This window comes from Pediculus humanus, genomic scaffold, assembly GCF_000006295.1.
Source record: "Pediculus humanus corporis 1103172107888 genomic scaffold, whole genome shotgun sequence".
Taxonomy (NCBI): Eukaryota; Metazoa; Arthropoda; class Insecta; order Psocodea; family Pediculidae; genus Pediculus; species Pediculus humanus.
The window spans coordinates 307493-320643 of NW_002987464.1; the positions used below are offsets into that span (position 1 = coordinate 307493).

At 29.2% G+C, this 13151-nt stretch overlaps 1 protein-coding gene across 1 annotated transcript; it reads right to left on the minus strand.

Moving 5' to 3' along the window:
• Positions 1-311: 311 nt before the first annotated feature.
• Phum_PHUM395910 (ankyrin repeat-containing protein, putative) lies at positions 312-2646 on the minus strand (the record flags this gene model as incomplete). The annotated part of the gene is made up of 4 exons (XM_002428606.1): positions 312-844; positions 929-1183; positions 1265-1591; positions 1905-2646. The coding sequence occupies 4 exons, from the start codon at positions 2644-2646 to the stop codon at positions 312-314; spliced, it is 1857 nt and encodes a 618-aa protein (XP_002428651.1).
• Positions 2647-13151: the final 10505 nt, after the last annotated feature.

Below are 13151 nucleotides of genomic sequence, written 5' to 3' on the forward strand. Positions count from 1 at the left end.
TTATACAAAATTTATTTAATTATAAAATAATCGTGATAAAAATAATAAAAAAAATTGTCATTTCGTAGAAATTTTGATGGATGTTTAACTAACGAAGTGCATTAAAATAAAATAAAAAATTAATATAAACTTTAAATAATTATTTATATTTATAAAATTATTTGGCTTGATTTACATATATACTGATTAACGGTTTTTTTTTTTTTGTTTTTAAATTATTATATTACAACTGGTATACAAAATTTTTTATTTATTTATTTATAATTATTTTTAATCGGTAATTAAATTTTAAATATAAAAAAAAAACTCACTTAATTTCGAATGTCTTCTAATTTGAGTGAATTTTTTATTGTGGGAGGTAAGACGAGCGAGGAAACTTTTTCGTAAATTTTCGTTTTAAATTGAGATCTGACTTTAATTCGACATAAATCGTACAACCTCAAGGGATTTACTTTTAAATACGCTAACCATTTTTCTATAGGACTGGAGGGCTCATTTGAAAATTCAATGTTTCGAAAATGAAATCCCGCGTGTATGAGTAATTCGAAAAGGAAACGATTACCCCGAAGCAAAAGGCTGCCAATTAAATGAAGTTGATAAATGTATCTGTGATTGACGTTGGCTCCGTGACGTATCAACGTGGCAGCTGCATCGTCGAATCTTTTTATTAAAGCCAAACAAAGTGCCGTGTGACCAGAATTCGATTCGTCTTCTAAATTAACGTCGTACTCTTGAAATACCGAAAACATTTCGTTGAATTTTTGATATCCTCCCGACGCGTTGCAAATTATCTCGTGCAAAGGAGTATTACCCGTAACGTAACTTTTGCAATTTATCGAAGCTCCTGAAATATTTAAATTTCATACTTACGACAAACGCACGTAAAAAAAAATTGAAATGATTTTTAAAAAATGGCGCGCACGCATACCGTTTTGCAGTAGAATTCTAGCTATATCGACTTGATGCGTTTTGGCGGCAACTATTAACGGAGTGTCGCCATTTTCGTCCCTTAAATTTATTATGCAACCGGCGGATATCAATAGAGAAACCATTTCCTTATGTCGATGTAAAACTGCATAATGCAACAAATGATGGGATTGTGTTACTTTTGCACCCGCACTCAATAACAATTTAACGATTTCTGTATTTTTTTGCCAAACTGCTTCGTACAATGGAGTGTACCCTGTGTTAATAAAATTTCGATTAGATATTGATCAACAATACACACACACACACACGATTAAACGAATTAACTAAAAACTACCGTGAATTTCTTCCAAATTGACTTTAGCACCATTTTCTAATAAATAAGCCACCACGTCTTGATGTGACCTGGATACAGCCATAAAAAGAGGACTCCTATCGGATGAGTCCAGACTATCAATGTATGCTTTCGCTTTGATTAATAATTTAACATTTTGAAGTAGACCTCTGGATGCGGAAACGTGTAACGGTGATATTCTATCTGTCGTTTTACAATGTACATTAGCTCCAGCAGCAATTAATAACTCGACTATTTCAGGATTGTCTTTGGCTGCTGCCATGTGCAAAGGTGTTAAATTATCAGAATCTCCAACATTCACTTTGCAACCTGTAAAATAATTGAAATTATAAAAATATCATAGTAATTGTAACATCATCTGTTCGAAACAGATTTTTTTGTTAAGCTTTAATAAAAGTGATTAAAATGTGTGTGTGTGGATGATTATATTCCTTTATAAATTTGTTATTTATGGATGCAGATTTATATACGATTAATTTTATTTCCACTAATATTAGGCATCTGATTTTTTAATGAGTATTTTAAAACACTTTTTTTGTAAAATGACGTCACTAAAAATAACGGTCGAATTTCTGTAAAATTGTTCTTCCTTAGAATTGCTGTATTGGTAATTAATCATTACCTGCACTTATCAACAACTTCACAGCCTCAATATGACCTTCTACAGTTGCATAATGTAATGCTCTACACCCAAACTGATCTTCTCTATCGATATCAATTGCAGAAGGTTTTTCTTTTAAAAGGTAATCAGTCTGTAATAAAATACTTGTGTACCAATAATAAAATTCACACCAAGGATCATCAACATCTGATGAAACTAATATGTTGTTTTCTTTCACTTCCATATCCCATTCTAATTTATCCATTCCCTCGGGGGTTGTTTCCCCATCTTCGCTTGTAATATTTAAATCACTCACACTTTTTTTCGAATTGAACCTCGGATCCCTTCGCACGCATGGATCATTAAAAGTTGCCAAATCATAAGCTGTTTTTTTCATTTTAGATAAAAAAAAATCATTGCATTCTTCATTGGAATAATTCAAATTTGCTCCAATGTTAGAATTACATTCACTTTTATTCAAATTGTCCACTTTGCAATCACTACCCATATTGGAGCACTCAAACGAACTCTGTTCACTGTGAACATAAACATAATATCCTAAATTTGAATTCGAAGTCCTTTTATCACTCTGCACTCTGTTTATTGTACTTTCGGTTACTTTTGGCTCTATGTGAGGATAATTTTTTTCATCAATACAATCGTTATTCGTACGCCTATTAAGTAACAATTGAAGAATTTCAATATTTCCAAATTGGGCTGCTGCCCCGAATGATGTTCTTCCATTAGGACAAATGACATTCATATTTGCTCCTAAAAAATATTCGTTTTTCGATTTTGTCATACTTATAGTGAATTCTTAAAGGTGAATTACACCAAAATGTATGTATATATATATATAAAAAAAAAAAATAAATAAAAATTACTTTTATTAATATGATTTGAAAACAAATAATTATTATTTACCCTGATCTAAAAAATATTTAACACCATTTACATCTCCTCGACAGCAAGCGAGTAATAATTCCTTGTCAACAAAACTCATTTTTTTAAATAAAATTTAATCACTTAATTGTACAAAGTTATTAATTACATTAATAAAAACAAATCACAAAATTTAATCACAACCCCCCCCATTGTCATTTTTGTTTTCACCAGAAAAACTATATTATAGCCAACTTTCAAAAGTTCAAAACACCGAGTGTTATAGAAATTAAAATTAAAATTTAATTATTATAATCACAACAAATCGACACCGTTTATTTATTTAGCTTATCGCGTGCTTAGATATTGTCAATTTATTTGTTACTTTTAGCAGACGTTACATGTTTTTGGTCTTAAAAAATTTTCATTTTAAGGTTATTTTATTAATTTTTGTTTTCTTTTTAAATTATTTTTTTTTGTATTTTGTTTACTTTCGATAGATGTTAATAATTTTAACTCGATTTTGTTAATTATTATACTCTATTTACTTTGATTCTTTCAAATTACCGTGCAAATGTAGGGTTGAACCATCATGATTATTCCTATTACTATCCCCCCTTTCTACTCGCAATCGCAATGCACTCAATTGAACTGAAAATAACATTTCAGTTACAAGTAATATCTTGACATGGTTAAACCTCAATAAGATTCTATCAAATTCTATTTATTATTATTATTATTATTATTTTCTCTCTTTAAAAAGTAAAATTACAAAAAGTGTTTTTTTTTTTTTTTTTTTGTATTAATTTAAATAAAAAAAATTTTTTTTTTATTTTTTATTCTGTTTATTTATTTAATCTGTCTAAATATTTAATTTGTTTATAAAAAAAAAAAATGTATTTAGACCAAAATTCAAAAGTAAAAAGTAATAATATTCAATCGATTATGGATTCGCCAACTGTATTAAGAGTTGAAAGAGCACTACAGAGACAAGAAGGGAAAAATATTTTTTATTGTCAGGTAAGTTAAGATTTTTTTTTTTTTTTTACTTTTTTTCTCTTATTCGCATGATAAATTCAATGCCAATATTTTAAAACATGAAAGGTAAAAAAAAAAAACACTTTCTCCTTTCAAATCATTTTTTTTTTTTCATCGTTTTAAAATTCTAAACAACCCTTATTCGTTAAACCCCTAATTCGACAAAAACCAAAATTTTTTTTTTTTTTAAACGACAGCATTCAACCTGTTCATTTAAGTAAAAAATTGTCGTATCCAAAAAAAAAAAAAAAAAAATTAGAATTTGCATTTAAACCTTTTCGTAATTGATTCAATGTCATCATAATATCATCATCATCTTTAATTAAATTCCAATTTATTTTTCTCCCCTTGTGTTATTTACTCATTTTTCATTTATAAACAAAAAATAAAAAATAAAATGAAAAAACCATTTAAATAAATATTTGCATTAGTTTTAAATTTTCACAATTGCATTGTTTTTTTTTTTTTTTTTTTACCCATCATAATAATAATAATAATAATAAATTGTGTAATCATATTTTCATTGAATATCTCATTGTGTGTGTTTGTGTGTATCATACTAATTACCTTGATTTTAAACTTGCCCCCTACTCTCTCTACTCTCAAACACAGTATGGAATGGTGTGTGTGTGTGTGTGCGTGCGTGGCTGTCCCACCTCATTCAATTCATTACTCATCATCTTCTTGTAAATATTTTAAAGCATATTCATATAGACAAGACAGACACACACATACGTGCGTGAATTCCCTGAGCTTAGACATCATCCACACACACCATCCACCCACGCGTAGGACAGTAGTAGTAGTAGTAGTAGTAGTAGCGGTACTTGGAAAAACAAATGAATATCATACATGCGTCAACACCGTGTGACAATATTCTTATTAACCTAAACTCTATCATTATTATTATTATTATTATTTTTATCGGACACACAAATTCGAAATACTTTGCCTGCCTGCCCCCTCCCCCCTTTCCCCGCCCAACTCGTACTCGAATCAATAACGATTTGTAACTATGAATAACGAGTACCTTATTAGGTAATAAAACCGGAAACGGTAATTTTTTTTTTTTTCGAACCATCATCATCATCAAATGAAATCATCCGTGATTATAATAATAATAATAATAATAATCAATTAAAATTTGAATTTGTAGTAACGTTACCGCCATCGTAATTTACAATGAAAAACAAAAACAAACAAACAAACAAACAAGCGACAAAAATTGATAATTATGGTTATTAATAATCAAGTTAAATAATTTGATAAATTTTGCGTTGATATGTATGTTATTGTTAAAAAAAAAAAAAAACTACTTGAAGAGATGACAAATTGATTTGTTACTTACAAACATTGCTCATGATAGTTTTCCCCGCCCCCCCCCGCCCCCCCATCACCTCCATCATCATGAATTATAATTTTTCTCGCGATTATTATTATTATTAGTGTTTTCGTTTCTGTTTTATTCCCTTCGTTTTGTTTATGTTTCCCCATATATATGTATATTAAATTTCAATAAATTTTTTTTTGAATCGTGCATCGATAAATCGATTAATCGATTAATCGATAAAACGGAAACGAAACAAAACGAATGTAAAACAAAACACGGAGTTTATGTATATATTGAATACAAATATAATTTTCTCTATCGTGGGGGGAGGGGGGGCGGTAGCTGAAAAATTAAAAAATTAACCTCTGAGTTCTTTCCCTCTCTCCCTCTCCAACCTCAATCCTCGTTTTTCTTTTACAACGTTCGCAATAATAATAATAATAATATTGGTTAAAAAAAAACAATTCGCAGCGTTCAACATTCATTGATTGATTATGAACGCCCCTTTTTTACAATACGTTAAAAACGGAGAAAATTGTTTTTTTTTTTAGTATTTTCATTGCAAATTTCCCGTTTCGAAAAATAATAATAATAATAATAATAATAAAAATAATAATAATGAGGATGATAATGATGATGATGATACATCGGAGAATAGTAAAATTAGAAAATGCCGGAAATTAGGAAATAAGAAAAAAGTACGTTAGCCTTTTTCTCTATCTCTCTCTCTCCCTCTCTCTCTCTCACACACACACACACACACACACACACACACATTATTTAATCTTTAAATAGACTCATAAAACGCGATGATAAGTTTAATATTTAAACAGCCGACAAAAACAAAAAAAAATTTTTTTTTTTTTCTCTCTTTTTCGAAATCGTTCCACTTCCGGTGGTTTCTGCTAATTTCTGTGATAAACGTTATTCATGTCTTACCCGAGGTTGGTGTTCGATCAATCTCTCTCTCTCTCTCTCTCTCTTTTTTAATTTTTTTTCATTTTAAAAAAAAGGCAGGGGGGGCAGGGAGGCAAGTAGGCAGGGAGGGAGTCAGTCAGTGCATTGTTCTTGCATCCTAAATGAATCGATAATAGTTATATTTCGCGTTAAAAATTCCACGTCGTAACTCAACGAGAACCTGACGACATTGTTTTCCTATTTTTTTTTTTTTTCAAAAGTGAATAATTTCTATTTAAAAAAAAAAAAAATGTCGGAAACGCTAAATTTTTAATAAAATTCAAAATACACATAGAAAAAGAAAAAGAAAATGGCCGGCCCGTCCAATTGTCAAATTTAAAAATGATTGATTTTGATCGATCGATCGCGTGTAATATTATTATTATTATTATCATCGGGATAATTAATTTTTTTTATAAAAATTCGTCAAAATTAAAAAATCATTATTATTACGACAACAACAACAAAAAAAAAAAAGGGAAAAAATGAAAGAAAATGCGTTTATGTTTTTCTTTTCGCCATTTGCTGCAAACATTTCTCGCATTATGTTTTTGTTTTTTTTGTTTTTTGTTTTTCGCATGGTAAATTATATAACGATATAATAAATTTGAATTTAATTTTAAAAAGAAAGTCGCGGAGAATTTTTTTCAACTTCAACTTCTATTAAAGTTCCATTAAACTAATTGCGGAAAGCAAAAAAAAAAAAAAAAAAAATCCTTTCGTGCAAAAAGAAAAATTGTTCGTTGTAGTAATAATAAGTAGTCGTTTTATTAGTAAAAGTAAATTTCTTGTAATTAACGTTTCCCCTCCCCCCCCCTCTCTCTCTCTCTCTCTCTCTCTCTCTCGGAAACCATTAGCAAAAAAAAAAAAACGTTCGAATGCGATTTTTCGTACCCCCTCGCAACCCCCCCACCTTTTTTTCTTACGACTGATGTCAACCCGTATATTATTTAATCACGCGGTAAAATTACAAGTGTTTATTATTATTATTATTATTATTATTATTTGTCATTTTCGACGAATTTATTTTTAAATAAAACAATATTTTTAATTACGTATTTCCCACATGTAAGATGCGTATGTGTGCGTGCGTGAGTGCGTGTGCGTGTGTGTGACAAATTTTAGGTAATCCCAAACTCATTCAAAACATCATTACCTCCCTCTCTCTCTCTCTCTCTTTCTTTCCTTGTTTTCGTTGCTTACGCAGCACATGTTGTTGGCAGACACGTTTTGGAATTTCCTCCCTTCCCTCCCTCCCTCCCTAAAATTTCATTCAAAACCGGTACGAAAAAAAAAAGGTGACCCGAGTTGGTTGGGAAATCGTATAGTATATACAAAAGCGACACATTCCTGTACGAGTAATAATAATAATAATAATAATAATAATAATAATAATAATAATAATAATAATAATAATTCACCGTCACGAAAATATTTAAAGGAGGTAAATTAATTCAGGGTAAACATTAAATGAATAAGCATTTGTTTCGATGAACGAAAAAAAAAAAAAAAAAAAATTTCTAGCGGAAATAATAATAATAATAATAATAATAATAATAATAATAATAATAATAATAATAATTTATTCGGGGGGGAGGGGGGAGAGTTCGATGCCATTTTCAGGTTCATGATTTAAATGACGAGAAAAAAAAAAAAATTTCTTTCTTTCTCTCTTTTCTTCTTTTATAAATTTTAAAATAATTTAAATTTTTCGTAAAGTTTTCATTATTATTATTATTATTATTATACGATTCATAGTCGTCATCGTTTAATCTTTCCCAAAAAAAGGTTAATTGATGATAATGATGATGATGATGATGATGATGATGATGAAGAGTGCCACTCCTCGTAAGAATCCCGAAAGAAAAAAAAGAGTAATTAATTTTTTAAGGCTTTGTATTGCGAACGCGGCGTAAATTATTATTATTATTATTATTATTCGACCGATTTTTATTTATTGTCGCGTGATACCTGACGACGTTTTCGTTGTTGTTTTTTTGTACCTGTCAGCAATTGAAAGCAAATTCTTTAGGTATTTAACGTCCTTGCTCAAGGAGAGAAAGAGAGAGAGAGAGAGAGAGAGTTTTTCATAGCTGTAATGAAATATCATTAACTGATTGAAATCGAGTTCATTGTTGTGTATGGGAAAACAAAAAAAAATTTTATATTTTTTCTCTCTCTCTCTCTCTCTTTTCTTTCTTTTCTTTCTTCTTTCTTTTGTTCTAATAGAATTTTTTCTTCTTTTTGTTTCCATTCGACGAAAATGAATCGCGTTCGAGTCAATTAACGCATCTATTTTTATTCTTTCGATTCATCTTTTCTTTTTTTTCATAACGAATATGATACATTTCGTGCTTTTTTTTAAATTTTTTTTTCCCACTCTTTATCTCTCTCTCTTTTTCTTCTTATTATCATCATTATTGTCTTTTTCCATCTTAATTTAATCATTTTTTCGAAATGAAATTTCGAATCGAATAATTTTTTTCGAGTTTTCGCGATTCCTTCCGATCACCGATCCGCCATTTTATTTTTTTATACCGGCACGTAAGAAATGCAAAAAAAAAAAAAAAAAATTTTCTTTTTAAAAATTTAATTAAATCGAAAGATTTTCTTCCACGCTTGAAATTTTTTCTTAAATTTAAATTTGAAATTAAAAAAAAAATGTTAATGATAATAATAATAATAATAATAATAATAATAATAATAATAATAATAATAATAATAATAATAATAATAAATGAAAAACACGTGATCGGCGAACGATAAATAAAATGAATTTATTTTTTATAATTATTACGCGTGATGAGAAAAAAATTTTTTTTTTTTTATTTTTACGGTAGCAAATTTTTTTTTTTTTTTTTTTTTTTTTTGCTATAAAAAATTAGAAAGTGAATTTATTCGTATTAGTAGCAAAATTTTTAAAAAAAAAAAACAATTGCAAAATATTATTCGTAAATGGAATTCAAAAAAATTATGCGTCAGGCCGTTATATGCGAAAAAGTATGCCAAATGAAAAAAAAAAAAAAAAAACATGTAATAATAATTTTTTATATATTTTTTGTTTGTTGTTGTTGTTGTTTGTCGTTTGTCGTTGTTTGTCGTCGTCTTTTTTTTTTTTACGTATAAAAATGGAAGTCACGTTTAATTTCGTTATTTATTTTCTTTTTAAATTATATATTTTGCTACCGTTGGATGAGAGAGAGAGAGAGAGAGACTTTATAATTTAACTTGTTTTTTTTTTTTTTCACAAGTGTAATTAATTGGTTTGAAAGAAAGAAAGAAAGAAGAAGCAGAAGAAAAAGCAGAAGAAGATTACGGAAAATGAAATGAGTTTTTTTTTTTTTTTTTTCTTTCCAGTAGCGAACCAAGTTAATAATTTGATTTGATAAATGATCGTTTCGTTTTTTACGTAACGTAACTAATTTGTTATTTTAATGTTTATTATTATTATTATTATCATCATCATTATTATTATTATTTTGTTTCTGTTTTCTTCTGCTTTGCAAGGCAAATCCTGCTAACTCGTACGAATTTTTCAGCATTTTTTTTCGAATTCGAAACGAACCTCGCGCGAACGAGACACGCAAAACGCGATTTTCCCTCCTTTTCCTCCCCCTTCCTTCCCCTCCTCCCCCCGAAAAAAAACCTTTTAAGTTTTTTTTTTTTTTTAATCAACTTCACGGCACAACTTTTCACGTATCTCCCCCCCCGCCCCGCGCTCCTCATTTTTTAAGGAAATTTTTCTTCTTTTTTCTTGTCTGGTTCGAACTTTTATTCTTATCAATAGTATCGGTAATTGGTATCACTGTTGTTGTTATTTTTATTATTATTATTATTATTATTTTAACTCTTGAACTTATTATTATTATTATCATTAGTTATTATGTTACATTATGGGGAAGAAAGCTCAATTAATTACTTTTTTTTTTAACGACGATCCCCATATGCTTTTTTCAACGCTCTAAAAACTATTCAATTTTCATCATCATCATTCCTTTTTAAATTATACGTATGCGTACGTACGCACACACGCAACAACCATCTCCGACGACAACCGCAACAACAACAACAACAACCAGAAAATTGTCTTGATACATATTTGTTTTAAACGAAATACGAGTCGAATTTTATTAACGATAAACAATGACGGCGATGAATGAATGTCATCAGTTCCGGTTAATTTTATTTTTCTTCCGGTTTTTAATAATAATAATAATAATTTTTTTTTCCTTACGCACACACTCTCTCTCTCTCTCTCTCTCACTTGGCAAAGACGGGTAGTTTAAAACGAACGCGTATATCCGATACCCCCATATGATTATTCATTAATGATAATAAGGCGGCGTAAAGTATTATGCGATCGTATACCTTGAGGGTGGGAATAAGAAAAGTAAAAATAGAAAGCAATGCGAAGGCCGGCCTTCCGTGGGGGGGAAGTGGGGGGCAGGGAGGAAAGAAAGGTGTAACATGCGTGCGTGCGTGCGTACGTAAAAATGATTCATTTTAACCGTGAATTAGTCACATTCAAGAATGGAACCTGATTTTTTATTAAAAATGTCATAATCGTCGTTTGGACTTTAAAGCTCTCCTACTTTATTTATTTATTTATTTTTTGAATCTTTCATGTCTTTCTTTCTCTTTCTTTCTTTTGAATGCTTACCTAGCCCGTTTCGAAATGAAAAAAGAAAACCTTAACCCGATTTCGATTCAATGAAAAAAAAAAAAAAAAAAAATTCAAATTAAATTTCGATCCGCGGCTCGCACACGCACACAAAAAAGAAATTTATTATTATTATTATTATTATTATTATTTTATATTTTCGCCATTGAAAATTATTTATTTAGAGTTATTAATGATTCGCGACAGAACAATATAATTCTATTGAAGGGGGAAAAAAAAATTATTTAAGGGGGGGCGGAGGGGGTGACGAAAAAAAAACAAAAACAAATTTCGCGATGGCGGATTCGAAATCTCACCTTTTCGTTTCTCAATTTTTCCCTTTTTTTTTTTTTTTGCTATTGTCAAACGTTCGTCATTAATTTAAAATAAAAAAAAAAAACCGTTTGACGATTACGACCGTTTTTTTTTCTCCAGGACGTTAACCCGTTTTTTTGCTACCCTTCATCGCCTTCGAAAAAATTTTTTTTTTTTTTTTGTACTTGGAAAAAATGAAACGAACCTTATTATTTGCCGAGTTGTCATTTGCCTGCCATCTTATTTAACGTTACGGTTAATTAACGTGAATCATCGCAAAAAATGTTAAACGATGCATAATAGCAAAAAGAAAGAAAGAAATAAAAGAAGAATAATGGAAGGGAGTTGAAAAAAAAAAAAAAAAAAAAAAAAAAAAACGTTTTCGGGCTCGCCTAAATTTTGTTCGAATTTGTCATATTTTTTAAAATTTCCTTTTACGGTAATATTAATAATAATATAATATTTTGAGACCTTCCAGGCATCATTATACATCGCAATGTCAGGGGGAGTAAGGAGTGGGGAGGGGGTTTCGGATCGGTTGTCGGGCAACTAATGTCAAAAACGAGACAATAATCAGACCATGACCAAAGACATTTAAAAACGGCACTTACCTTATGCTTCGTCGTGCGCCTTTTGCGACTCCAATTTTCCTTTTGCTCCGTGGATTTTCGTCGGAAAATTTCTCTTCGTCCTTGATTTATCCGAAAATTTGTCGAAATCGTTTGAACTATAGCAAAATATCTGCAATTAAAAAAAAAAAAAAAAAAAAAAAAAATTAATGGAAGCAAAATAAAACAGGAAATAAGAGAAAGTTTTTTGTGTTTTGTTTTGTTTTTCTCCCAATATTAATGATGATAATAATAATGGAAACGTTTCGACTAAGCGGCTAATGGTTAATTAATTTATTTTTTGTTTTTCTTTCCCCCCTTTCCTCTACCGCCCCCCCCCGTTTGGATTTTGCGGTTTTAAATTATTATACTCGGTGTGCAAATTTTATTGCGGAAGACAAAGTCCCGTGCCAGATTATGCGGCGAAATAATCATTAAAAAAAAAAACGTTAATAAAACAAAACGTGAATAAAGCAATAAGAAAGTCGTTTTATTTTTTAACGCGATGTTATGTGAGTTTATTTTAAAAGCCATTAAAAAATTTCTAAATTTGTTTTTATTATTATTATTATTATTATTAAAGAGTCGGGTGGAGAACTTATTTTAAATACTTGTTTGACCACAATTAAATAACATAAATTTTTAAATTTAAAAAAAATGATAATAAAAAAGGAAATTTTTGTGGGTCAAATGTCTCTCTCTCTCTCTCTCTTGTGTGTGTGAGAAAATAATTTTTATAAAAATAAATAAATAAATTATGAAATTCCAAAGGAAGGTACCATCAGACAAAAAATTATTATTATTATTATTATTAAATTGTATATCTTAATAGCAAAAATACTCGGAGCAATTAAATTTGCTTTAGGTAAAAACCTTGGAAACGCGAGCAAAAAAAAAAAAAATTAGGGATCGGATACATACACGAGTTTGATTATCTCTTTCTTGCTCTTGTCAAATTGTGGTATCTAAACGAGCGCAAAATTATTTTTAATTAATTTAATCGTCTGCTACAAACAAAACGTGGGAAAGTAAAAGTATAAGAGAAAAAAAAAAAAAAAAAGGAAATTCGATTTAAAAATAAATAAAATATTCGTTAATTATCTGACGAGTGTTTGTGTTTGTCTGTGTTTGTACGTGTAACCGTTCGCGAACGGGTGTATGACAACAATTTCATCAGATTTTTTGTCTTAGACAATAAAACAACAACAACAAGAAATTTATTTTTTAATTATTTTCATTCGCTCGGTTTCCTCAATTTCTTTTTTTTTTTTTTTTTCTTTTCTTTCCTTTCTCTTGAACCTGAATTAGAGCTCGCGGTTATGGTTGGTGGTTCGAATTTGATCGTATCATAACATTACTTATTTTTTTTTTTTTTTCTATTCGTGTTTCGTTTAAAAATGTCTGCTCGAATTATTTCCCGGTACTTTTTTTTTTTTTTTTTTGCTCTTCCCCATCCCGTAATCGGATGAAAATTTACC